Genomic DNA, 27,714 nt, shown 5'->3' on the forward strand with positions numbered 1-27,714 from the left:
AACACAGCAACGACTGTGAGGATGGCACCTAACAACAGCAACGCACACTAAGAACCAAGACCCTCAACCAGATGGACTGACACAGTGGTTACAACAGCAGGCCCCAACACAGCAACGACTGTGAGGATGGTACCTAACAACAGCAATGCCGGCAGAACACGGAGGAGAGGATGCTGGTAGCAGAGAAGCTACCAGGGGGAGAAGTGAAGACAGGAGGTGGTGTAGTGGGGGTCCCTAAGTCAGACACATGCAAGGAAGTTCTGGGTTATTTCATTGTAATCTGAAGTCAGCAGTGATAGAAGGTCACTTCAGGAGCCGGCTGACGTGGAGGTTAGCATCACGGGAGAGAAGGTCAAAGAAATGAGAGGCCACAAGATGCAGACACCAGCCAGCATGGCAACTCAGTGCCATTTCCAGTCTCTCCACAACCTGCAGACGTGACCTTTACCTGGTTCTCAGAAACACAGCCTGTGTTCTTTCCTGGGTTCGAGTCTGATATTATCGTCTGATTGACAACCTGAGCATCATGCAGAGGTTCTGAGGTTCTAGCTGTGGTGAAAACAGGATGAAATAAGGTCAAAACCACAGTAAATAAAATTATTATATGATGTATTTCTCCTAATCTTTCAATAAGTAGCATGATAAATAAATCAACTTCTTCAAACTGTCTGAGAAAATATAACTAAAAACTTTTTTTTAGATAAGACAAGTATTTTGGACAATTTTCTGATCAACTCAAAATGTCCAAGCAAATATCCAAAAGAAATGTAAAACCTGACCGGTGACCTCAAACGGCAGGACAGGACAGTCAATGCTTACTGCCTGAAATATCTTTATTTCTTTACAAGTTGCAGTACATACATTTGATTCAACTCAGAACACAAGGGCCCAAAGTAGGTCTTATCCTCGACTCTGATATATATATATATATACATATATACACACACACATATATATATTTTTTAATCTTAAAAATATGGTCGAATCACTCAGTTTTTCCTGTGGGTTTGCTCTTCTAAAGTGCTGAGACACAGCCTGGCCTCCAGGGCGGCTTAGCGAGCGTTACTATCACCAGGGCACCTTCCCCGTTACCCAAAATAAGTCAGTTTGATATGTAATAGATACTGCGTGGATTTTTTTTGTTTTTTTTAAAGAAATTTTAGAAAGCAGTGCAAATCAGAGACTAAACCACCAACAACTCGGGCATTTCGGAGAACATCGTTTTACCTTGAGCTCCCAGATGAGTTTCGGCAAGGCGTTTCTGAAATAACCTAAATGACGGTAGTAAAGGCATCGATGTAAATCGTGTAAATGTACAGTTTAAAAGGTATCTGTATTAAAGTAAAAACTAAACATAACAGAGAGCTTACTACAAGCTTGTAAGGACGGAGGTCAAGACAGAATATAAAGTTCAAGTATAGAGTTGCTTCAACATGACAAAAAAGTCACCGAATACACCTTCACACCCGATGCATTTATATTAGAAGAAAAATCCCGCATTTTGCATCGTTTAAGTTAGTATTTCCTGACCTCGTGCAACAAACATACCCTCCTTCTCTGTGGAGCAAGTCTGTAAATGTTACATCACAAGGTGTTTGAGTTCTTACTTTAGGCATTTTATACATCTGAGTGGTGAAAACACTTGGAAGAAAGAAGTCAAATTATGAAGCTGAGACTGCTCCTTCAACAGGCAAACGCAGTGTTGTTCGTGCTCTCTGAGAAGTCCTCAGACGTGGGATTTCAAGGCACCTTTACACATCAGCTATGCCTGATAAGTAAACGGCAATTTGCAAGCCTGATGCTTTTGGGTGAAGTGAGCAGAAGTATGAAGAGGCTAAGAGACATACAACCAAATGCAATCTGTTGACCTTGTTTCTTCAGACAAACCAATGGTATAAAGAGAATTTTTTTTCACGTGATGAAGTGATTTCAATAGTGACTGAAACTGTTAATTTTTTAGGTGTGACAACAGATTAAGGTTCTGTAAGAAATGACTCTCTGGAGATGTTTATGGACGTGTTTGGGGTAAACTACTTTCCTGTCTTGGATTTGCTTTAAAATTCTTCAGCATAGAAAAAATATGATCCAAGCAAAGTGTTAATAATTATTAAAAGCAGGAGGCACGTAAATGGAGGTTTGCTATAATAATTTTTCTTTCTTAATTAACTTCTGAAATTTCTCATAAAAAAGTTTTAAAAAGCATAAGCACTACAGCAAAGTTGGAAAAAATGGAGAATTTTAAATGCTGGCAACAAGTGCAGTGAGATAAGCAGGGTCCCACAGTGCTAGCAAGAGGGGAACAGCAAACACCAGTATAAACTTTTGAGTAAGAAGTTTGGCAAAATGCACCAAAAGCCTTAAAACTCTTCATATATCCTTTGACTTAGTAGTTTCAAAATCCTGAGATTCTGTTAGTATAAAAACAGGAATTATACTAGAAAAGGCTTTTATGATGACAAAGAAAAGACCTCGATACAAAGCTGCACGTGTGGGTACAGCCTGCTTGCAATCCTGTAATAAGCAGAGAAGAAGCGCCAACTAAAATGCCAAAAGGTTTCTTCTTTAGTTTTCTGTACTTCCAAAATTCCCTATGTGAAGTATATTTAACCAAAGAAAACACAAAAAATTGAAAGAAAAAAAAATCAAGGTTATTCATCATGTTATTCTTTATAAAAATCAAAATGTTGGAAACAGCTTCAATGTTCAGTAAGAGAACAGTTAAATGATGATACAACTCTGACAGGTTCCACAACCATTTTATAAGTAGCACAAAAGCTCTTCTTTCTTAAGAGTAATACAAGACTCGGTACACAGAGCCAGACGTGGCGTGATTTACTGCTAAATCACACAAACACAGACACACACGACAGACCACGGAAGAGATACTGGAAGGAAATGCACGAAAACCTTAACAGCAGTATTTCTGGGTGGTTTTTAATTCTTTACACGGTTCTGTGTTATCTACATTTCCCACAATGAGGATTTCCCTGTACAAAGAGACTACAATAAACAAAATTTTCAGAGTAAGCATTACATTTTAGAGTAGGAAACGCCACAGAGTTTTATTCTGAAACTACCTGTACTGGTGTTGCAGTAGCTCTCTAGGTTCAGCCTGGTTTTGAATTCCTCTCCGAAAAACAGCACTGGCGTGCTGCAGCTCTCCCTGGCCTTCCAGGTGCCCGGCCCAGGCTATGTACAGAGGCGATGACAGGGTCCCAATCCCATGGTTGTACAGAAACTCGTAAAACTGATGAAGGTCACTGTTGTACTGGGCCTAAAAGAGCCCAAATGGACAGACGTAAGAACAGAGGACACCTATTCCAGGTCTGGCCCAACATCCAATCAGCCCCCAACATTCAGTTTTCCTGGAGGCCTCCGAGACAGAGGAGAAGGCTCATTCCTGTTTTTGACATTCCACATCCTCAAAATCACCCACTTATTTCCCAAGATTGTGGGTTCTATACTGGCTCATTATCTAAAGTATTACTTTTATTTGCCTTAATTAGAGCTTGTTCAAGCTCTGTAGGGTGCCTCCATCCTAGGGTTGTAATACAGAGAAGAGAATAACTCCTGTTGTTCTGTCCTCTCCATTCATGACTTTATTACTAGGGTGCGTGTCCCCAAGCCTTATTCCCAGATTAGGGTCCCAGCCTTTTAAAGCCTGACTGGAGGGAGTATTCCCTTTTTACCACTGATTTTGGTTTCTGAGTTAATAATTCGTTGATTATTCACAAAGAATTTAATTTTCTCCTAGAAGCCCTCTTAGGACCTGGGAGTGTCCGCTTATCCCCCCACCCTTCCACTGAGCACAGTTCGACTCGGTGACACTCGGGGCCACGATGAGTTGGAACTGACTCGAGAAACCAGCTGGTTTTTATAATAAAAAAATTATCTTAAAATCTAGGAGGAAAAGCAAAAAATATTACAGATTTGATTACACAACTGAAAGTATACTTACAAATTTCAGACAATAACTGATGAATCTTGGGTCATTGTGGTATCTCTTCTTATCTAAAAATTCTTTCATTAAATGTCCTAATAATGTTGTCAAGTATTCTTTATTCTTAGGAAAATTTTCTTCTACCCACTGCATATAGCTAGAAAAATACGGATAATGTCAGTTTTCAGAGCGGCAACTAGTGTGTTTAAAAGAAAAGAGTAAACCAAATGCTGACCTTTCCCATTCACCAAGCGGGTCATCGCCCCTGTAGTTCTGCATGTGGGCCTCAAACATCCTGCAACAGGGGAATGAGCATATGGGGTATTAAGGATACAGCCTCTAAAAGCAAAAGATACACTTGATTTTACATCATACTTACCATTTATATACTCTGAAATGGAAATCTTAAACACCAACTGAAATGCTATATAAAAATTAAAGTAGCATTCACTCAGAAGTGGTTGTGTTTTTCCAGAAGAAAGAGCCAGAGCCCTGGAGGTTAGCCCTAGAAAAGTGGCTTAGATGATGGGAAGGGAGGAAGAGGGGATTCACTAACTAGATAGCGATCACCACGGAATAGGCTCCACAGCACCAGGTTTAACTAGATCGTAGACAAGAATCGTCTCAGGTGAAGGGAAGGCCAACACACAATACATGGGAGGTCAGCACAACTCGTCTAAACCAAAAGCCAAGAAGTTTCCTGAACACAACCACACACTTCACAGGACAGAGTACCAGGGGCTGGGTTCTGGGGACCACGGTTTCAGGGGACATCTAGGTCAACTGGCACAACGAAGTTTATTAAGAAAAGGTTCTGTAACCCACTTTGGTTGAGTGGCGCCTGGGGTCTTAAAAGCTTGCAAGCAGCCATTTAAGATGCATCAATTGGTCCCAACCCAATTGGAGCAAAGGAGAATGAAAAACACCAGACACAAGGAAAATATTAGCCCAAGAAACAAATGGGCCACATAAACCAGAGACTCCATCGGCCTGAGACCAAAAGAACTAGATGGTGCCCGGCTACCATCAATGGCCGCACTGACAGGAAACACAACAGAGAGTCCCCGACAGAAAAAGAGAAAAGTGTGGCGCAGAACTCAAATTCACGTAAAAAGAACAGGCTTAATGGTCTGACTGAGACCGGAGGAACCCCTGAAGCCACGGCCCCCAGACGCTCTGTTAACCCAGAACTAAAACCATTCCCGAAGCTCACTCTTCAGACAAAGATCTGACTGGACTATATAAAACATAGAATAACACTTGTGAAGAGTGTACTTCTTAATTCAAACAGATACATGAGACCAAGCGGGCGGCTCCTGTCTGGAGGCAGGATGAGAGGGCAGGAAGGGACAGGAGCTGGTTGGAGGGACACCAGGAACTCAGCGTGAAAAGGGGGAGTGTGCTGTCACATTACAGAGATTGCAACTAGGATTACATAACAATATGTATATAAATTTTGGTATGAAAAATTAACTTGAGCTGTAAACCTTCACCTAAAGCACAATTAAAAAAAAAAAAGCACTAAAAAAAGAAGCAAAGCACCCACAAAAGACCTTAATTTGCAGAAAGAAAGAAAGTGGCTTAGACCAGAGAGGCAGCTGGAAGAGGGTCCCCAACTCTGTCTCCTCTTGCTGATGTCCCAAAGTGCTACCACCATCATGAGGGGGAGTCGTCAAAAGTTTTCTTCCTCCTCTTGATGGTATGACCAGGCATGGCGCTGACTCAGACCTGTCCCCTTGAGACAAGGATGGAACAAGATTCCAAGAGGACTTGTGAACGCCCATGAGAGAGCCCGGGTACCACAAACCAGAGTTTCTAGATACAGTTTGCTTTTCAGGCCTCAATGAAACACAACATCCCTGAGGAAGAAAACAAGGTGGCAGTGCTCAAAATTCAGCTACTGCTTTGACTCTAGCTCCCAGAGAATTCTGCTTGCTCCCTACCTCCACATACCCAACCACAGCTTAAAAAATAATCAACCAGACAAAGTTTTCCACAGGAGCTCACATGCTAGTGAGGTAAACAAACAAATATGAAGAAATACGTAAAATAATGTTAGGTGACATTAAGCGCTTAGAAGAAAAGAAAAAGGAGAAGGGGTAAGAGTGTGCCAAGAGTTTTTATTTTTAGACAGAGTGGTCAGGGAAGGCCTACCTCTCTGAGGGTGGAATATTTGAGCAATGCCAGGCAGCCATGCAGCTATCTGGGGGGAAATGGTCAAGGGAGAGAGAACTTCAAGAATAAAGAAGGTAAAAATGACCTGACTCTGTTCCAGGAACAGAACAAAGCATGCTGAACGAGGAGAGGGGAGGGCACAAAGGCAGAAGCTGAGCGGCCAGGCACAGCTTGAAGAAAACAGGGAATTAGACAAGATCTAATTTGGTGGAGGGCTGGACCACCGCTTGTTGGGAATAGTGCAAGTCTGAAATTTGGGGTATGGGTTTGTTGGTTTCTTTTAATATCTTTTTTGTTGTTGTTTTAAAGATAAATGTAACATTTGCCAAATCAAGATTTTTCACATGTATAATTTAGTGACACTAATTACATTAATCAGCCAGCAATATTCTTTGCCTGATTTTCCATCACCGTAAACAGAACTCAATGCTTCTTAAACAGCTCCCCCTCCCCCTTCCCTTCTAACCGGGTATGTTTAGGAGGAGGTCTGGGAGGACTTACTGATGGGATTGTATACTGTGTGTGAGTGTGGGAGAAAAAACTAAATTTGGCCTTTTGTATCTGGTTCCTGACAGAGTAGGACTGCCCCACAGAGCTTCCAGGGCTGTAATCTTTACAGAAGCAGATTGCCATATCTTTCTTCCATGGGTGGCTGGTGGGTTTGAACCACTGACCTACGGTTAGCAGCTGAACGCTTAACCAAAGTGTAATTAATAATCTTTGTAAATTTTGTAAAGAACCCACAGGGGCAATGGGCCAGCAGGGGCTGGATTTGTGTAGACCCATCTCTGGGCAGTGGGGTGATAGAGAAAGTCTGCACGACCAGCTGATAAAGGATAGAGTCCTTCTAGCTTGGGACCTAATCTCAGGGGATGAGTGAGTGCAAGTGCGTGTGCGTGTGTGAGAGAGAGAGGCTAGTTGGTCTGAAACGCAGAGAGTTACACAGACTCCTAAACCCGTGGCTGTTCCCTGATGACCTGGCCTCAGGTGGCCAGCAATGTTTTGACCTGGCTCAGGGTAGCTGGAGATGAGGTCTGATCTAATTCTCGGTGGTTAGGGTCTCAGAGGGAGTTTCTGTCAGGGAAGTGGTGGGAAATGAGGAGTGGAAGTGTGGGAAGCTAAGTCTGGATCTATTTCCCGGTAGGAACTGGATTCATACTGATCCTTCCTACACAGTGATAAAAGTGGGGTTTGCCCACCTTGCCCCTTTTATAGTGCAGTTCGTAGTGTCATCTTTGAGGCTGGGAATCAAGTTAAAGAAGATTCCCAGGCGTTTCATCTGAGAAATTACCAGGTTTTATGAAAAAAGGATTTAAGACCAATACTTGCTTCTGAGCTATCATCTCTGTATAAAAATGAAATCAATGTTTCTTAAGACTCAGAATCCAGAAGCTACAAAAGAAAAGCTTGATAAAGTCAATTGCATATGAATAAAAAGCTTCCACATGTCAATAAAAACCAAAAACCCCACTAGCTCACACTTCCTGATCTTAAAACATACTATACAGCTACAGTAATCAAAACAGCCTGGTACTGGTATAACAATAGACACACAGACCAATGGAATAGAGCTGACAGTTCAGAAATAAACCCACACATCTACGGTCAACTGATTTTTGACAAGGGTACCATTCTATGGGTAAGAAAAGTCTCTTCAATAAATGGTGCTGGGAAAACTGGATTTCCACATGCAGAAAAATGAAACAGGGTCCATGCCTCTCCCCATACACAAAAACAATTCAAAATGGATTACGGACCCAAATGTGCAAACTAAAACCATAAAATTCTTAGAAGAACAAGCAGGGGCAACACTGTCAGGCTTCACTTTCAACAATGGATTATTCAGTGAAATAAAATATATAATAAAAGCATAAACAGCAAAAGACTAAATAAATAAATAAATAAGACCCCATAAAATAAAAAAAAAAACAAAAACCAAAACCAAAAACTCTTGTTCATTAAAAGACTTTACCAAAAAAGTGAAAAGACAAGCTACTGACTGGGAGCATATCTTTAGACAGTATATATCCAATAAGAATCTAATAACCAAAATATACATAAAACTTCAACAGCTTAACAACAAAAAGACAACCCAATAATAAAATGGGCAAAGGACTTGAACAGGCATTTCGTCAAAGAGGACATTCCAACGGCCACCAAACATAAGATGCTCAGTGTTGTTAGCCATGAGAGAGGCAAAGCAAAACCACAATGAGATACTGTTACATCCCCACTAAGATGGCTAAGATTTAATTAAAAAAAAAAAAAAGCAAAACACAGAAAATAACAGATGTTTGTGAGGATGTGGGGAAATTGGAACCTTTATCCATTGTCGGCAGGAATGCAAAATGATACAGCCCTTGTGGAAAACCGCGTGGCAGTTCCTCAAAAACCTAAAAATAGAACTACCATACGACTCAGCAATTCTACTCCTACATATAGACCCCAAACTTGAAGCGGAGACTCAGAGACTTGTACGTTAATGTTCATTGCGGCACTTTTCACAATAACCAAAAGATGGGAACAACCTAAACATCCATCAACAGGTGAATGGATAAACAAAATGCAGTACATATATACAACGGAGTACGACTCAGTCAGAGGATAAACGAAGTCCTGATACATGTTACAATATGGATGGAGCTTGAAGATTTTATGTTGAGTGAAATAAGTCAATCACTAGTTGACAAGTATTATATGACCTCACTTATATAAAAAGACAAGAAAAGGCAAATGTACAGAGACCAAAGTTCGTCAGTGGTTACCAAAGATGGCAGTGGGGTTTAAGGGTAACGGACAAATTTCATTGATTAAGGGTGGCAGGGTTGCACAGCCAATTACTGGAATTGCTGTCAATAAGTCGTACACCTGTAAAAAGTTGAACTGGCAAAAGTTGTATGATAGATATTGTTATGGATTGAATTATATCCTCCCAAAATGTGTTATAAATTCTAACCTCTATGTCTGTGGTGGAAACCCTGGTGGCGTAGCAGTTAAGTACTATGGCTGCTAACCAAAAGGTCGGCATTTCAAATCCACCAGGTGCTCCCTGGAAGCTCTATGGGGCAGTTCTACTCTGTCCTAAAGGGTTGCTATGAGTCGGAATTGGCAAAGGATTTGGTATGTTTGTGGTTATAATCCATTTGGGAATGGGTTGTTTTTGTTACCTTAACAAGGCAGGATTAGTGTAGGGTGTATCCTGAGTTAATTTCTTTTGAGATATAAGAGAGATTAAACATGTGAGCAGAGGAGAGATAGGGTAGGACAGATGCCAAAACACATGGAGATCTCTAAGGAACTAGGAACAGAAGCTGAAGAGACAAGGACCTTCCTCCAGAGCCGAGAGAGGGAGAAAGCCTTCCCCTAGAGCCAGAGAGAGCCGATGCTCTGAATCCGGACTTCTAGCCTCCTAACCAATGAGAAAATAAATTTGTTTGTTAACGCCATCCACTTGTGGTATTTCTGTTATAGCAGCACTAGATAACTGAAAAACCAAAAACCCATGGCTGTCGAGTCAATTCTGACTCATAGTGACCCTATAAGGCAGAGCAGAACTGCCCCCCAGTTTCCAAAGAGCACCTGGTGGATTTGAACTGCTGACCTTTTGGTTAGCAGCTGTAGCTGTTAACCACTACATCACCAGGGTTTCCAGATAACTAAGACAGATATATTTACAATAATAACCCCCCCCCAAAAAAGAGTAGCTGTTGAGGCTTCTTATGTATAACCAAAAACCTCATGTGATTTGGTTCCTTGGTTTGGAGGTTTAGGGTCATAGTTTAAAGGGACATCCCAGTCAACGGGCCTAATAATGTGTTTGGTGCTTCTGTTCTACCTTCTAGTCCACTGTGTAGTGCCTGCGGTCTTAAGTGCTTGTAAGCTGCCATCCAAGGTACAATTGTTCTCTATTACCCTGGAGCAACAGAGGAAGAATGAGAATCAGGAAATGGAATGTGTGGCTAATTGCCTCTTTTGCCATGAAACCAGAAGAATGATAATTTTTAAACTTTAAACCAAAAATATCCCCTAAAGTCTTCTTAAAACTGAACAATAGTTTAGCTTAACTAGTAAAAAAGTCTGCCTTGAGCATTATGCTCTTTTAAGAACTATATGGGATCAAACTGACAACAGCAACTGCAAAGATTAGTTAGGAATCTTAGAGGGCGGTGAGTTTGTTAATGGAGGAAGAACAACTCAGAAAAGGAGGGTAAGAATGGCTGTACAACTTGAAGAATATAATCAATGCCACTGAACTGTATCTGTAGAAATGGTTGAATTGGTGTATGTTTTGCTGTGTATATTCAATGATAAACAACAACAACAACAAAAGACTAAGCAAAGTCAAAAGCAGTAATGAACTTGGGAAAAAAACATTTTCTAGAAGTTAAGAAGGGCCAACTGAATCAATTTAAAAATGGGCAAAAGGCATGAAAGACATTTTGCAGAAAGATATAAATGGGTCCCTAACATGAAAAGATCTTCAACCTCTCTCATAAAAGAAATTCGTCTCTCTGAGATACAATTTCTCACCCATCAGATTGGCAAAAATAAAAATTTAAAACCTGACAACTGTGCGTAGGTTAAACAATAGAACAGGTGTTCCCAAACCTTGCTTACAGGTGGAAGTGCACTCAATCCTCGCCAAGGGAATTGGAAATATCTACAATTGGTGGGTACAATTACAGATGGATTTACTTTTGGTCCAGCAAACCCACTTCTGAGACTCCTGAGCACATTGATGCACGTGCAAAATGCCATATGTAAAGGTTTTTCACTGTGGCACCATGGATAACAGCAAACAACTGTCAACAACCCAAGCATTCATCAATCAGGGACTGCTTAGATCAATTATAGTACGTGAAATATTATGAAGCTATAAAAAGGAATGAGAAAAGAACTATATATACTGATAGAAATGTCCAAAGATACTGTTAAGCAAGAAAAGCAAAATACATGTTGTTACATTTTATGTGGTAAAGGCAGGAATTATACACACATACATGTATAAACCAAAAAAAAAAAAAAAAAAAACGTTGCCACTGAGTCGATTCCGACTCGTAGTGACTCTATAGTATAGAGTAGAGCTGCCCCGTAGGGTTTCCAAGGAGCTCCTGGTGGATTTGAACTGCTGACCTTTCGGTTAGCAGCTGAACTCTTACCCAGTACGCCACCAGGGTTTCCACATACATGCAGAGATGTTAAAATACTATATTCATATTTCCAAAAACAAACGAGGAATAAAAAGACTTAAAAGAAATGGCTGCACATGAGAGGGTAAGGGAGTAGACTGGTTGTCATTGATGGAACTGTGTCCCCCCAAAAATATGTGTCAACATGGTTAGGCCATGATTCCCAGTATTGTGTGGTTGTCCTCTACTTTGTGATTATAATTTTATGTTAAGAGGACTAGGGTGGGATTGTAACACCACCCTTACTCAGGTCACCTCCCTGAGCCAAAGTAAATGGAGTTTCCCTGGAGTGTGGCCTGCACCACCTTTTATCTCCTAAGAGATAAAAGGAAAGAGAAGCTAGCAAAGAGTTGGGGACCTCATACCATCAAGAAAGAAGCCCTGGGAGCAGAGTGCGTCCTTTGGACCTGGGGTCCCTGCACCTGAGATGCTCCCAGAGCAATGGAAGACTGATGACAAGGACCTTCCCCCAGAGCTGAGAGAGAGAGAGAGAGAAAGCCCTCCCCTGGAGGTGACACCCTGAATTTGGACTTCTAGCCTACTGGACTGTGAGAGAATAAACTTCTCTTTTTTAAAGCCAACCACTTGTGGTATTTTTGCCATAGCAGTACTAGATGACTAAGACACTGTACAGGAAAGCTGAGTGAATACCTTTCTAAATCTTTGATTTTTAAACGACGTAAAAGTATTACTTACTTTCAAAAACTGGAAAAAAAAAAATTATCTCTAACTTGTGAATCTCTCACGCCTCGTAGCAGAACCTTTCCGCAGACAGGTGTAACAGACCTACCAAGGTAAACGCTTCATGCTCTGACTGGCCTAGATACACGGTAAGTTTATACTAAAACGCCTAGTTCATTAGAGCACATGCATCTTTAGAAAGTTAAACTAAGGTCAGAAATACCTGATTCACCTATAAATACGGAGACAAAGCTTCTAAAAAGAGTTTACTGTCTAAACCGAAGTCTAAAAAGTCTCAAAGCAAATAGATTTTGTTTTGCTTGCACTTAAAGATCTGGGCCTTTGGATCCTAAAGGAAGATCTCCTCTGCTGCTGTCAGCTGTCACCAAGTCCCCGGTACGCAAGACGTGGGCACTGCGAGGCTCTGGTCCATCCCCACGACTGGTCGCGCGGGGCCGCTGGGACCCACCGGTGTTCACTGGCTGTCAGTAGATTGCCAGGCCTTTCCTCCTTGTCTACGCCTCCAGCTCCGCTGAAACCTGTTCAGCACCGTGACAACCCACAAGCCTCGCCGACAGGGGCGGCTGCACGAGGTGCACTGGCCAGAACCGAACCTGGGCCTCGCGCGCAGAACATGGGAACTCAACCACCGAGCCACCGAAAATCACCAGCTTTACTCTGTTACACGCAGCTGACTGAGCTCTCCTGAAGCGCTGTCTGCGTGAAGCGCTGTCTGCGTGAAGCGCTGTCTGCGTGAAGCGCTGTCTGCGTGAAGCGCTGTCTGCGTGAAGCGCTGTCTGCGTGAAGCGCCCAGGCCGTCCGGCAGAGGCCTGGACACCCCAGAAGGTCCTGGCGGGTGGGACCAAGTGCGGCCGCAGAAAGCGAAGCCTTTTCCCGGAAGGCGCCGGGCGCCCAGGCTGCAGGGCGGGCCGCGGGCTCTGCCGAGGGGGGCTCTGCGCTCCGGGGGCCGACCCGCCAGGTCGACGTTCCCCCTCCGCACCGGCGGCCTCGGGGGTCCCTATGGAGAAGCAGCAGGAGGGCGCGGCCTCGCCGACGAGGACCGGCTGGGTGACGCCCGGGCCCTTGCCCGCCGAGCGGCCGCGGCCCGGGGCGTGGCGGGGGGACACGGAGGCCGGGGGGGCCAGAGCAGGACCGTAGACGCCCGGCCCCAGCCCTCCGCCTCGCCCGCCCGGGCCCAGCCTCGCCCGCCTCGCCCGCCCCCAGCCCCACAGACACTTACTGGAAGACGCTTTCCGCGTTATCCATGGCGAGGGGTCGCCCGCCAGCCGCAGCCCCGACAGCGACGCTCGCCACCACCCGCCGCCGATTCAAACCTCCCGCGCAGCCGCAGTCCGGGCGCCGAGCGTTTGCGGCGTGCCTGGCCATTGGCTCGGCTGTAGAGGGGCTGGCCAATGGCCCGGGCCGTTGCCGGGAGACCAAGTCCCGCCTCCCGCGAACGTTGCACCCCCTCCCACTTCCGTAGCTCTCAGCTGAGCCGGAAGCCCCGGGCGGGTGCAGGGAGGGGCGGGCTTCCGGCAGCGAGGAGTCCAGTGGTGCTCCGGGGGCTCCGGCGTGGGGAGCCCGGGGGGTTCGCTCCGGGGCGGGGAGCCGGCGGGGGGGCGCTCCGGGGCGGGGAGCCGGCGGGGGGGCGCTCCGGGGCGGGGAGCCGGCGGGGGGGGCGCTCGGGGCCGGGGAGCCGGGGCGGGGGGCGCTCGGGGCCGGGGAGCCGGCGGGGGGGGGCGCTCGGGGCCGGGGAGCCGGCGGGGGGGGCGCTCCGGGGCGGGGAGCCGGTGCGGGGGGCGCTCCGGGCGGGGAGCCGGCGGGGGGGGGGCGCTCGGGGCCGGGGAGCCGGCGGGGGGGGCGCCCCGAGGCGGGGAGCCGGCGGGGGGGGCGCTCGGAGCCGGGGAGCCGGGGGGGCGCTCCGGGGAGGGGAGCCGGCGGGGGGGGCGCTCGGGGCCGGGGAGCCGGCGGGGGGGGCGCTCCGGGGCGGGGAGCCGGGGGGGGGCGCTCCGGGGAGGGGAGCCAGGGGGGGCGCTCCGGGGAGGGGAGCCGGCGGGGGGGGGGCGCTCGGAGCCGGGGAGCCGGGGGGGGCGCTCCGGGGAGGGGAGCCGGCGGGGGGGGCGCTCGGGGGCGGGGAGCCGGCGGGGGGGGGCGCTCGGGGCCGGGGAGCCGGCGGGGGGGGGCGCTCCGGGGCGGGGAGCCGGGGGGGGGCGCTCCGGGGAGGGGAGCCAGGGGGGGCGCTCCGGGGAGGGGAGCCGTTTAGCTCCTGGCGGATTCCGGGCACTCGGTTTCCTGCCCTCCGTGATGAGCTCCAGGTACCAGAGAAGGGCCTCGGCGACTTACTGCTGAAGATCGCGCCGCTCCGTCCGCTCCTGAAATCTGTGACCTGGAATCAGCGTCTGTTCGGGGAAAGAAGGAAAAAAGCCCGTTTGTAGGGTGGAGACCCTGGTGGTTTAGGGCCACAGAGCCCCGGGAAACTGCGGCTGTGGAGGAAAACGGAGCCCGGACCAGGAGTCAGTCGCCTCCCCATTTCCTGCCGTGATAAAGGCACCCACATGCTGAAACCTAGGGACCGGTCATCCCAGAGCGTAGGGTGCTGTGGCGCAGCGAGGCGTGCCCTCAGGGCAGAGCTGTGCGCGGGTTCGCTGACCTCTGAAGAAGCTGGGTGTTCCCCCCCCCCGCCCCACCGCTGAAGAAGCTGGGTGGTCCCGGCCTGGAGTGAGGGCGCATGGGGAGGCGCCAGAGCTGGCCACCTTAGCCCTTTGCCCTTAGTTAACTACCAAACCAAAAACCCGCTGCCGTGGAGTTGATTCCGACTCACAGCATTAACTACACACAGTTAACTACATGCAGTAGGTGAACTACACACTGTTACCTACCCCTGTCAGTTGCCTACACATGTTAACTACACCCGGTCAGTGAACAAACACATGTTTAACTACATGCCATCAGTGAGCTACATACCGTCACCAACACCCCATCAGTTATCACACCATTAGCTACACCCTGTTGATCAACTACACACTGTTTACACCCAGTTAACTGCACCCCTTTGGTGAACTACAAGCCGTTACCTACACCCTGTCGGTTAACTGCACACTGTTACTTACATGGCAGGTTATCTACACAGTGTTAACTACACTCCGTCAGTCATCTACACACCGTTAAGTACACCCTGTTGGTGAACTACACACCATTAACTACATACCTGATTACACTGTTAACTACACCTCGCCGGTTAACTACACGCCGTTAACTGCACACCTGATTATCTACACTGATAACTACATCTCATCGGTTAACTACACACTGTTAACTGCACCCCGTGGGTTAACTACACACTGTTAACTACACCCTGTTGTTTAACTGCATGCGGTTAACTACACCCTGTCGGTCAACTACATGCCATTAGTTAACTACACACGGTTAGTTAACTACACACTCAGTTATCTACACACCTTTAAGTACACACTGTTAGCTACATGCTGTCAGTTAACTACGTGCCATTGGTTAACTACAGTGTTATTTAACTACACAACGTCAGTTAACTAAACCATTAGTTCACTACACACTGTTAACAACACACCATTAGTTAACTATACACCGTATGTGAAGGGCCTCCATTGATTTAACTGATCTCAAAGGCTGTGGGGGTGCCCTGGAGCAGTGAGGGCAGAGAGGACTGGGGACATTCAGCTGGTAAACCAAGAGCTTGGGTAGATTGCAGAATGCCAGCAGGAAAGCTGCTTTTAATGTCTTTTCTGGTACTAGGAGGTCTGGAGATCATGTTCTGAGGAATCATAAAATCAAAGAGATTTGTAGGAGTCCAAATGTCTGAGAGGGAGTGTGTAATGTATGATATTTGCTGCTTAGCAGTAAGTTGGAAACGAGCTACCTCTTCTTAGCCTTTCTTTTGTCTTCCTGCCCCTTGGCCCTTAATTTCCCACTCCACCTCTCAGGGTTGTTTCAGGGGCCAGTTGACAATGCAAGTGAAATATAAAGCGCTCTTCATGTGATCACTTCCCTTTAGGGACAGGTCGTGTGGATCCTGTTTTGGCTCCTGTAGGCCTCTTAAGTTACGTATTTATCTATTCAGCGACTTCTGGAATCCAAGTCCAGAATTTCATGTTGTTGATCATTTTGGATCTGCACAAGTATCCAGTGGTGTGAGGGGTTGTTACTCAGAGTGTGGCCACTCTGGGGGTTTTAGACGACTACAAGGCTCTGGTAGCCATCCCAGGTATTAAGACTTTTGTCCCATCAACTCCAGTTTCATGTCTGTTAGTGGATCAGTCAGTAATTAGGAAATTTTAACTGAGTATCGGTCGAATATTAGATACTACTGGACTTACACCTAATTACAAACTTATCTAACTCAGATTTTGTCCTTAAGAAACAAGTGGTTTTGTCTGGAAAATCAAAAAACAGAATATTGTGTAAAGGTAGCATATAGGTATATCAAGAGCCAAGTGAGTGTTCAGACCATCCGCTAGGGGAGTTCAGAGGAGGGGCAGGGTATGGGGGCCTGTCAGCAGATGACATAAAGCTTCATAGGAAGGTGGGGCTTGAACTGGGCTTTGAAGGAAGATGGGGGCATGGGCAGGGAGGATGGGTGTGGATGGGCAAGAGCTGGGGGAGGGTGTTCGAGGTATAAATAATGGCTATAGAGGGAGACCACCCTGAGGACTCCTGTTAAGGAGTAGTAGAGATTCTTCTGGAAAGACCAGGCTGATATTTTATGTCAGATATCAAAAATGCTAGATGAAGGAGTTTGTTCTTGATCATACTGGCTAGTGGGCCTCTTTTGACAAGTGTGACCGCAAGGGCCTCAAGACAGTCACACTTAGCTCCACCCTGTTTTCTAAAAGCCACCAAGATCGTCTTCCTCCTTCACTTCTGCCACTACCTACTGCCATCTGTCTGGACTCCAGGCTTTTCTCTGGCACAGGGTAAGGTATTCTGGATGTCTCTTCACCTATACCTGTTGCCATCCAGCAAATTCTGACTCATCGGGACCCTATGGGTAGAGTAGAAGTGCCCCATAGGGTTTTCAAGGAGCGGTTGGTGGATTCCAACTGCCAGCCTTTTGGTTGGCAGCTGAGTGCTTAGCCACTGCGCCATCTTTTACAAGGCCCCAGTGCCACTCACTATGGGTATGTCCAGGAGTAACAGAAACAAAACCCTGGGGTTGCCCTGGTAACTAGAAAGTGATGTTTGCATAGGATCATTTCCTGGCTCACACAATGACTTTCCTTTGTGCCACCGTTTTTGTTCTGAGAGAACATTCTAGTGATCCTCCCTCACACCCTGTTCATCTCAGTGTCCCTGCTAGGCTGATTAACCTAGTGGTGTTCAGGATTTATCCGGGAAGGGGGAAGGGTGGCCCTTGGAGGAAGAAAGCGTGATGAGACTTTAAACTGGTTTGGAGACAAAGGGAATGGAATGTAAAGAAGGAAATCAGGTCTCTTGAGACAGTTCTCAGAATACAATGATGCCTTCGAAGTGCAAAGAAAAGAGTCAAAGGTCATTTTGGGGTCTAGGAGAGTTGACAGACGCAGGCCATTGAAGCAGGAAGGCTATAGTTTGCTTTTAGACGCATTGAGTTGGAGGGGTGAGCACTGCTTTGCCCTTCTACCTAAGACTAGGTACTGCCGTAGGAGGGAGAGACCTCAGGAGCTTAGTAAAAGGGGTCTTACGTGCTTTCTTAAGCCTCTACTTGTCAGGGATAAATGAAGACCCTCCAGCAGCTCCTTTGGTGAAGAGAATCTGTAAACCCCAGAAGGCTGGCAATCCATGTAAATCAACATAAGCTGAAAACACAAGAGGGCTGGCAAATGGGCTGCTTATTTTTAAGAAATTAGCTGATTGGGACCTTGTGCCTCTGACAGCTCCATCATCCAATCCGCCTTCTGCCTTTCCCCCAAGCCTTGCTGAGACTGTAGCAATCGGCATGGACTGTCTGAAAGTCTGTAAATAATTGTCCTTGTTTCATGCATCTGTCCCTCCCATTTAGGGGACCTGGTGGCACAGTGGTAAAGAGTGTGGCTGCTAACCAGAAGTCGGCAGTTGGAATCCACCAGCCGTTCCTTGGAAGTGCTATGGAGCACTTCTACTCTGAGTTGGAATCAGCTCAAAGGCAACAGGTTTTTTTTGTTTGTTTTTTATCCCTCTGTTTTATTTTTGGCATTACTGTTGTTACCCGATTAGGGTCCGTGCCCTGGAGCAGTCGAGGCAATGCAACATACTCCAAGTCAGAGAGAGAGAAAGTTTATTAAGGAGATGCACACATCACCGGGGAACCGGGGACCGAGCAGCAACACAGACTGTCTGTATGGAGTCCCAAAGAGCAGTTTTACATTAGAATCTTACAAGGGTTACAAGTGTCTTTGTAGTCCCCTGCCAGACATTTCTTTGTTAAGCTAAGGATATACATATCTGATACCTGGGCTCCAACTTTCCTGTGGGGGTTGTATGCCACAGGTAGTGTGGACAGAACAAAAGGTTATCTGCATCAGTTTAAAACAAAGAACAAAGTCATTAACATTTGGTGAAAACAAAGTCATTAACAGAGGTATGTGAAGGAGGCAGGCAGAGGAAGAACACCTTACAGGTTTATCATGGCCTTAGTTATGTTAAGCTCTCAGTTGCCCGTTTTGAAAAAGGAGAAAACATGCTGGGGGGGTTTGGGGTCACACGGTTGCCTTAGTGGTTCTGTTACTTTTCTCCCCAAACCCACCCCAGAGTGTGCGAGGGGAGGTGGGCTCTGATCTGGATGGGAGCGGCAGAACCAGCAATGTCCGATGTATGCCTCTTCTCCTTTAGTTGCCGAAATGCTCAGCTATAACTCTCTTTTCCTTCACACTTTATCTCATATGTTAATTTCAATATTAAAATTTCTACCAATTGATTTCCCTGAATTATTAGGAAAGCCAATAGATAAAAGTATCTTTATATATATGTATATATACATCCGTTGCCGTTGAGTTGATTCCGACTCATAATGAGCCTATCAGACAGAGCAGAACTGCCCCACTGGGTGTCCAAGGACTGTCCATCTCCAAGGACGGATCCTTCCTGATAACATGTCTAAACTACAGGAGACAAAGCTTCTAAGAAGCACTCTGGCTGTACTTCTTCCAAGACAGGTTTGTTTGTTCTTCTGGCAGTCAATGGTATGTTCAATGTTCTTCACCAACACCATAATTCAAACCCTCTTCTTGTGAGCCTGTAGCATCTGAGCCATGACCTGCTCCTACCCCTCCCTCTTGCAAACTTCATGTTATGAAAGGTCTATTCTGGGGGAGTATGGCCAAGAAGATGGGGGCTCCCTCCCGCCCGTTTCTAGGCTAGGCCTATGGTTTCATCCTAAGAGATGGTCCACATCTCTCAGCCTCACCAGCCTCATGATGCAAAAGTGCTCCTCTCTGCAGGTGCGGCCCAGAGGGCCAAGGCTCCCTGCTCCACCTTGTTCCCACTCACAGGGCAAGGGCTGTATCCAGGCATGACTGCCCAAGAATACTGGTTCTGATCGTCTCTGCGCAGTTCATTCTTAGGGTAAAGCTTCCATGCTGGGATGGTCAAGCCAAGAAGACAAAGGCTGCCACACCCCCAGTGACCACTTGTACAGCGTGTGTGTCACACCTGTTGAAGTAGGCCACTGTCCCCACCTCCAGCTCTGATACTTGGCACTGCGGTTCTCCCCAGGGAGAGAGACAGGCTGTAAGGATGAAGAACTCCATAGCTCTGCCCGAGGCAATTGACTTTATTTGGAAAAAAACATGGAGAATTTTATGCCTAAGGGCATGGTTGAAAACAAGATCTTGGTGTCCAGAAATTGAAGGAGTTTTGGAGGCTCTAAGACACTAGTAGCAACAACAAAATGGAACAGAGGCACTCAGCTCTCTTGCTCTGTGGGTCGGCAAGCCTAGCTGCATTGATAAATACCACAGTGGATGCCTTTAACAAAGACAAATTTATTCTCTCACAGTCTAGTAGGTTACAAGTCCAAATTCAGGGTGTCAGCTCCAGGGTTTGTCTCTCTGTGGGCTCTGGAGGGAGGCCCTTCTCGTCAATATTGCCCTGGACTAGGAGCTTCTCTGCGTAAAAACCTCAGGTCCAAAGGACGTACTCTGCTCCTGGTGCTGCTTTCTTGGTATGAGGTCCTCAACTCTCTGCTTGCTTCTCTTCCTTTTTTATCTTTTGAGAGAGAAAAGGTGGTACAGGCCACACCCCAGGGAAACTCCCTTTACATTGAATCGGGAGGGAATGTGACCTGGGTAAGGGTGTTACAATCCACCCTAATCTTCCTTAATGTAAAATTACGATCACAAAATGGAGGACAACCACACAATACTGGAAATCATGGCCCAGCCAAACTGATACACACATTTTTGGGGGAGCATAATTCAATCCATGACAAATGGTTTAAGAAATTAAATCATTTTTTAAAATTTGGAGATAAAATAACTTTTCTGGCCTCAATTTTCACTATAGCCTCCTCAAAAAACAAACAAGCTATGGCCTTAATATTAAGCAATGAAAGTAGCAGAAAAAGTGAATTTTCCTCTGCTGTTCTGAAGTTGGCAGCAGTAAGAGAATGTTCATCTGCTACAAAATTGCAGTGCAGCCAGCCCCACACAGGTGATACCTAATCCCAGCGGTCCAGTCGTCCATGATAACTTCTCCTAATTTTAGGTAGACTCCACTTCTAATTAAGCCCCTGCAAAGCATTCCTGGTCACCCGTCCAACCCTGGCAAGACCAATATATTTATTCTCCCCATGTGTAAGCCCTTGTCCAGACATTCCCAATCAAAGGCATGGAATCTCACCCCCTCCACACTCCCTGGATTTTCTCCTATGTTACCGGTAGAACACACAGTTCTCTGAATCCTCATAACTTGACTCTGAGCAGGTGTGTGCTGTTTATAGTCTAGTCATGCAATCCACAGAGCCTCCTGACTCTGATGGACTGCTTGGATCACACTGTTGGCAGGCTACACGGCTCTTTTCACTAGGAGCAGAATGGCAGGAGTTCCTCGGGGTGCCCACTCCCCTATGCCATCTACCCTAACCAGAATGTTCCATGGCACACAGTTCGACAGGGCCAGGCATGGCCTCGTGAGCTACCAAAGACTAGAATGGAGTGAGCGAGCCCGAGCCCAGGAAGCAGAATGCACCTGGCATCTTCCTTGTTGTGGACTAGTTCCAACATGTCCCTCCTCGGTGCCCAGAGTGTATGACTGTCTTGCAGTTGGTTACACCTATGACAAGATGAGGCCCTCCCCGTCTCACCCCGTTTGGCTCTTCCTTGCCTCATGCTTGGTGGGAAGGAGATCTTTCAGCATAATATCCGCAGAGTCTTCTGTGATTTGTGGTCAGTGGGGTAAGAGGATCTATTACTGCATATGGCATCTCTTCCATGTATGACTTACAACACCTCAGAAATAGAAGGTAAACATGAAATAAAGGAGTTTGGACCAAGAGGGAGTATCTCTATAAAACCAAAAAAAGCCAAACCCATTGCGGTTGAGTCAATTCCCACTCATAGCAACCCTATAGGACAGAGTAGAACTGTCCTATAAGGTTTCCCCTGTAGGATCTGGGACATGGCCTCAGGCCAGAGCTTGAAGCCGCTGATTGAATTAGCGAATGGCTGGAGGGAGTAGAGACCTGGGAGCCAGGCAGCAAGGCCAGGCCTCCCAGCTGTGATGATGATAAACCCCCTGTGTCCTTCATGAAGTTCTCTCCAAATAGCAAGTACCTCCTGGCTGCGACGCTGGATAACACGCTGAACCTCTGGGACTACAGCAAAGGGAAGTGCCTGAAGATGGACATGGACCACCTCATTGAGGGTTTCCCTTGTTTTCCCTGACCCTCTACTTTACCAAGCATGATGTTCTTTTCCAAGATCTGGTTCCTCTTTGACAACATGTCCAAAGTAAGTGAGACGAAATCTCACCATCCTTGCTTCTAAGGAGCATTCTGGCTATACTTCTTCCAAGACAGATTCGTTCACTCTTCTGGCATGGTATATTCAGTATTCTTCATCACGGTATATTCAGTATTCTTCCACAGGATAACCAATATTCTTTGCCAACATCACAATTTGAATGCGTCAATTCTCTTTTGGTCTTCCTTACTCATTGTCCAGATTTTGCATGCATATGAGGGGATAGAAGATACCATGAGGTGACATTGGCTTGGGTCAGGTGAACCTTAGTTTTCAAAGTGATATCTTTACTTTTTAAAACTTTAAAGAGGTCTTTTGCACCAGATTTGCCCAACGTAAAATGTCATTTGATTTCTTGACTGCTGCCTCCATGGACATTGACTGTTGATCTAAGTAGAATGCGCTTGTTAATAGCTTCAATTTCTTCATTTACCTTGATGCTGTTTATTGGTCCAGTTGTGAGGATTTTCATTGTCTTCGTGTCCAGGCATAACCCTTACTGAAAGCTCTACTCTTTGACCTTCATCACTATTTGCTTCAAGTTGTTGCATCAGTATCATCTCATTAAAGAAAAAAAAAACCACTGCCGTTGAGTCAATTCCGACTCATAGCAACCCTATAGGACAGAGTAGAACTGCCCCGTAGGGTTTGCCAAATTGATGATTTTCTGAATTATTCTTTCACCCTTATTAACTGAAGTTATATAAAGAGCTTTCCTCCATCAAATATGTGAATTCTCTAAGGACAGGACAGTGAGGATAAATGCTTGGTTCTTTCCCCTTATTTATCAATTTTATAATATTGAGTTGATGCCCTAGCAAATTCCATAGTGACCAATAATTTCTTTTTAGGATAAAGATCTTGGATTTTAATACGTGTTTCAAACCATTGTAGTTGTTTTTATCATTGCTCACATTGTCCTGTTTTTTGCTGGTGGGACCTCCTGTGTTCTATCAAGTGGCTTCCTGTGTCTTTTGACAAATCCCAGTCATCTTTGAGGTCATTCTTGCTTTCTTACATAACAAAGATGTCCAAGGTTCATCTTGTACACTCCTTTCCAGCTCTGGAATCAGCCAGTTGTCCAAAGAGCTCTGGTTCCTTTAGTGGGAAATGGTAAAGATGAGAATCTGGGTGCTTGGAGCCCATAGCCAATGAGTAGGCATTGCTTCTAGCCTTTTCATTGGACAGAAGTAAGACACACTACCTGTTGCATCGAGTCAATTCCAACTCATAGCGACCCTATAGGACAGAGAAGAACTGCCCCACAGAGTTGCCAAGGAGTACCAAATGGATTCAAACTGTTGACCTTTTGGTTAGCAGCCACTATGCTACTACGCCAAGTCAGTGAAAAACAAATCATACATTCACACTGTTTCTAATGCAAGTTGGTTATGGATTTTGCCTTAACTTCTCTGGTTTTGTATTTATTTCTTCTTTCATCTTATTTTGAAAATCTTGATTTCTAATATTTCCCAAATTATGTATTTGCTTTATGTTACAATATACAGAAAATAGCACCACCAACATCACTACTACTACTGAGACTACCGGAATGCAGTATAAACTTTATCTGTAGTTCTTTTCGTCTTTATAAAGCTATATTCCTAGAGGGTTATACAGTCAAATCTGTATTTTAAAGTTAGGTGAAATAATTTTTTTCTTGTCATTATGTCACCAACTAGAAATAGAGTTGTATTGTTTTAGTTTGTTTTTTATTTTCCTGTTAGATTTAATTTTTTTTTTATGTAAAACATTTACTTAGTTCCAAAGTAAAAATTATAAAACAAGGTATATTCTGCGAGGTTTACCTTCCATCTCTATTCGCTGTCTCCTTCTACAGGCAACAATTTTTATTAGCTTCTGGTTTATCCTTCCAGCATTTCTTTTTGCAAATGTAAGTAAGTGTACACACACACACATCCCTCTTCCCTCCTACCCAAAGGGTGGTGAATTTTACACACTGTTCTTTACCTGCTTTTTTCATAAAACCAACATCCTGGAGATTACTGCACAGTACACACAGAATAACCCTCACTGTGATACAGGTGGTCCATGGACCTCACTTCTGCACAGTACACACAGGGTAACCCTCACTGTGACACAGGAGGTCCATGGGCCTCCCTTCTGCACAGTACACACAGAGTAATCCTCACTGTGATGCAGGTGGTCCACAGACCTTCCTTCTGCACAGGACACACAGAGTAACCCCCACTGTGACGCAGGTGGTCCATGGACCTCCCTTCTGCACAGTACATACAAAATAACCCTCACTGTGATACAGGTCGTCCATGGACCTCCCTTCTGCACAGTACACACAGAGTAATCCTCACTGTGATGCAGGGTGGTCCATGGACCTCACTTTGTGAAGCCTTGCCTTGGGCATTGATTTGTTTCCTGGAGGAGAGCAGTGGGTAACAGTTGGCTTCAGAACTGACTGGTCTTGCTCTGAGATGCAGGGAAAGCACCCCGCTACCAGTTCACAGTTGCAGTGTTTGGAAGACTTGGAATCCATGTTAGTCAGCCTGGAAGCCCTGATTCAAGCTTGCCACCTGGGGACAAGATGCATGAGTGTGTCCTTGTTTGTGCCACCTGTATCTGGTAGGGCTGAAGTGATCCCACTGAAGCCCATTTGCAGGAAAACTTTATCCCCAAGACAGAAAGAAGGTAGGCATGTGATGGGTGAACCTCTAGTGAAGCCTTGACAGCGCTGGCTGATTTTGGAATCTGTTTCTTCCCTATTCTGGGGTATGTCTTGCTTCTGGGCTAAAGCTGCCAGTTTTCCCATTAAAATCTTTGCTTGAGGGCCGTGTTTACAAAGTGACAACAAAGGAAAGCAGTGTTTCCTGGCTCCCTTTTGGTCCCACCCCAGGGCTCCATGGGGGGTCATGCAGTGTGCAGTGGGGGAGGACGTTCCTGGCCAAATGGGAGAAACCCCTCAGAGCTCCTGGAAACATGGGTGAGGAGCATATCAGGAAGCTAAGGCTCTGCGTGGACAGGTGAGGCAAGAGCCAGGTAAATCTTAGTTATTACCGTTACTGGGGCTCCCAAAGTCCTCAAGCTAGGGAGTACTGGGATGCATGGAGGGCACTATTAATTAGTTCCAAAAATCACCCCATTTTTCCTTCTTCAAACCCTAGCATGGCTGTCAGAACACCCTGCTAGAGGCCATGGCCAGTGCTGTGCCTTCTGGCATCCCCATCTGGGGGAAGAGAAGAGGCTGGCTGGATGAGTGTGCAGGGTGCTCCCAGGTCTGACAGTTTACAGTCCCACAATTTCTACAAAACTGTGCCTTCTGACGTCCTCATCTGGGGGAAGAAGAGGCTGGCTGGATGAGCGCCCAGGGTGCTCCAGGTCTGACAGTTTACCGGTCTCATGATTTCTATAAAATACGCTGAAATGCCCCTGAGAACGACCTGTGCCTCACCACAGAACCTTGAGTCCTGGATTGTAATGTCTGTACCCTAGGCCTTCATAGAAGCAGTGCCCATAAAGTTCGCACAGGCCCCAGGTCAGTGCCATCTGTGCAGCGTGCCGCAGGGCATGGCAGGAAGCAGTGTGATCCCTGGACAGCGGGCTCGGGAGACTTGGATCCTCAGCAGTGGGAGAGCTGTGTGCCCTTGGGCAGGTCAGTTTCCTCCAGTGGTGCTCCAGAGGGGGCATGCTCTGCCTGACTGGACCCTGGAGTGAGGGGTGGCTTGCTAGGCACCCTCCAAAATCCATCCACAGGGTTTTAACAGGGGTGCAAGTCAGGACTTTGATTTGATTCCTTGCCAAAAAACTGAGTTTTAACTGGTTTTTGTTGATCAAAACATTTCAATTTTGTCATTTACTGATAGGGTCTGGGAAGCAGTTGCCTCTTCCAACCCGAAAAGTCCCCGAATTTATCCCTTTCATCCCTGCTTGCAAATGGGTTGGTTCTTTTCTAAGCTCATCTCTTTCTTACAAGACCTTGTCCAACACAGCCAATGGTAACCAACAGGCAGTGCTGACACTGTGTTTTCAGGATCTCCTCCCGGAGTGCTGAGCTCACCAGGTGTGCTGTGTGTGACAGTTTTGCCAGGTGTTTGCAGCACCGTTATGCGGACAGCCTTCTGTCCAGCTTTGGTTAACAGTGTCCTCACTGCCCCTCCTAGGCCCTAAGGCCGTGCACATATTTTAGTTTTTTATTTCCACAGCAACGTTCTTCCAGTATATTCCAGGACAGGCTAGGGTATGCTTGGGTAACAAACAGCCTCCCAAATCCTAGTGACTTATGACAATAAAGGCTTGTTTCTCACTGAAGCTCTGTATTCATGGAAGGTGACTTAATAACCTACTGTTTCTAGGTCTCTGGACTGAGAGGAAGCCTGGCCTGACGCATCACACAGAGGCCCTGGACTTGAAGCTGTGACTGTGTAAGACTTTGACCGCCTTCCTGGGGCACGGAGAGTGCACTCTGCTTGTGGGAATAGAATGAGACAAATATTTGGTGACCATAGTGACAGATTTAGCAGTCATTATTGACATTCACAGATTCACCTGGATGTCAGCCTTCCGGGCTTGACCAGGATGGCACGTCCCCTCTTCTACAGAGTTATCAGTGAACTGCTTTGGCTGATGGAATGTGAGTGGACGCTACACGTGTCCCTTCCAGCTGGAAGCTTGAAGACCCTGTGCTGCCTCACAATGGTGGCTGCTCTGTCAGCCGGGTCCTGGAGTGTGGAGACATGAAGCCAAACCCCCAGGCAGTGTGAGTGAGAAACTGTTGTCCTGATAAGAGACTAGGATTTGGGGGGGCTGTTTGTTACCACGGCATATCTGGAATCTTTTGGGGTTGTTTGTTATGACAGTCCTATCCAGACTGACACCAAAGAAAATGTCCCCCTTCTGGTCAGCACTGGTGGTGCTTGAAGAGCAGCACTCATGACGAGGAGGAGACAAGTTAAAAGAAAAAAAAAAGGAGAAGAATAAGGTGCTGAGGAAGAATGGTGGAGCAGAAAGATGGAAAGGACCTGGAGTCATAGGGCAGAGCCACCAAATTAGCCTGGGGACTCTCCGACCCCCAGGCTCCCTGTTACGTGATGTTACTTGAAGCAGCACAGATGGTGTGGACAGAATAATGGCCCCTCAAAGATGCCTCATCTCAGAACCTGTGAATATGCTATTTTACATGGCAAAGCGACTTGGCTGATGTGACTAAGTGAAGGGTCTTGAGGGAGATTATCTAGGTGGGCCCAGTGTAACCACAAGGGTCCTTAAAAGAGGGAGGCAAGAAGGTCAAAGTCAGAAGGAGACAGGGCAATGGAAGAGGAGTAAGGTGCCGGAGCCAGGGGGTGCAGGCGGCCTCTAGAAACAGGGAAAAGACAAGGAAATGGATTCTGCCTGGAGCCTCCAGGGAGAAGCAAGCACTGCCAAACCTTGATGTTGGCCCCACAAGACCCCACTTGGACTTCTGACCTCCAGAACTGTAAGAGAATAAATATCTACTACCTTAAGTGACTCTGTAATTTTTTTAACTTTATTATTTTTTTTATCTTTAGCGACTCCGTAATTTCTTACAGCAGCAATAGGGGACTAACAGAGATGGGTCCACTGCCCTAGCGACTGCACATCTTTTCACTGAGCCGGCAGGTCATTGCCCAGCAGAACAGTCTTTGGAAGTGAACAGTTAACACACTTCCTTGTGTATTTTAAAAAGAATAAGTAAATAGAGTTGGAGAGAGAAAAGGAATTAACATTGTTTAACTCATTTCCCACTCCCCACAAGGAAGAAACCAGCAGGGTCCTAGTGTTCACCGCG

At 46.3% G+C, this 27,714-nt stretch overlaps 1 protein-coding gene and 1 long non-coding RNA gene across 4 annotated transcripts in view; one reads left to right on the plus strand and one right to left on the minus strand.

Annotated features, from left to right (window-relative positions):
* The window catches only part of BUB1 (BUB1 mitotic checkpoint serine/threonine kinase), a 64,349-nt gene extending 51,013 nt beyond the window's left edge, over window positions 1-13,336 (minus strand). The window contains exons 1-6 of the mRNA XM_049857187.1: window positions 13,226-13,336; window positions 4,176-4,235; window positions 3,959-4,097; window positions 3,078-3,274; window positions 1,228-1,271; window positions 449-549 (exon numbers count right to left, since the gene is read on the minus strand). Coding sequence (XP_049713144.1) covers window positions 449-549; window positions 1,228-1,271; window positions 3,078-3,274; window positions 3,959-4,097; window positions 4,176-4,235; window positions 13,226-13,251 — 567 coding nt within the window. The 5' untranslated portion in view covers window positions 13,252-13,336. The remainder of the gene's footprint in view (window positions 1-448; window positions 550-1,227; window positions 1,272-3,077; window positions 3,275-3,958; window positions 4,098-4,175; window positions 4,236-13,225) is intronic.
* Window positions 13,337-16,618: 3,282 nt separating this feature from the next.
* Window positions 16,619-27,399, plus strand: LOC126060927 (uncharacterized). Of its 3 annotated transcripts, XR_007513688.1 has the most exons (4): window positions 25,077-25,286; window positions 25,401-25,560; window positions 26,261-26,329; window positions 26,448-27,399. It is a non-coding gene; the product is annotated as an uncharacterized LOC126060927 (long non-coding RNA). The 3 variants fall into 3 exon arrangements; XR_007513687.1 differs by lacking the exons at window positions 25,077-25,286; window positions 25,401-25,560 and adding exons at window positions 16,619-16,934; window positions 17,999-18,128 and having other exon boundaries at window positions 26,261-27,399; XR_007513686.1 differs by having other exon boundaries at window positions 26,261-27,399.
* Window positions 27,400-27,714: the final 315 nt, after the last annotated feature.

Source organism: Elephas maximus, chromosome 17 (assembly GCF_024166365.1).
Source record: "Elephas maximus indicus isolate mEleMax1 chromosome 17, mEleMax1 primary haplotype, whole genome shotgun sequence".
Classification (NCBI taxonomy): Eukaryota; Metazoa; Chordata; class Mammalia; order Proboscidea; family Elephantidae; genus Elephas; species Elephas maximus.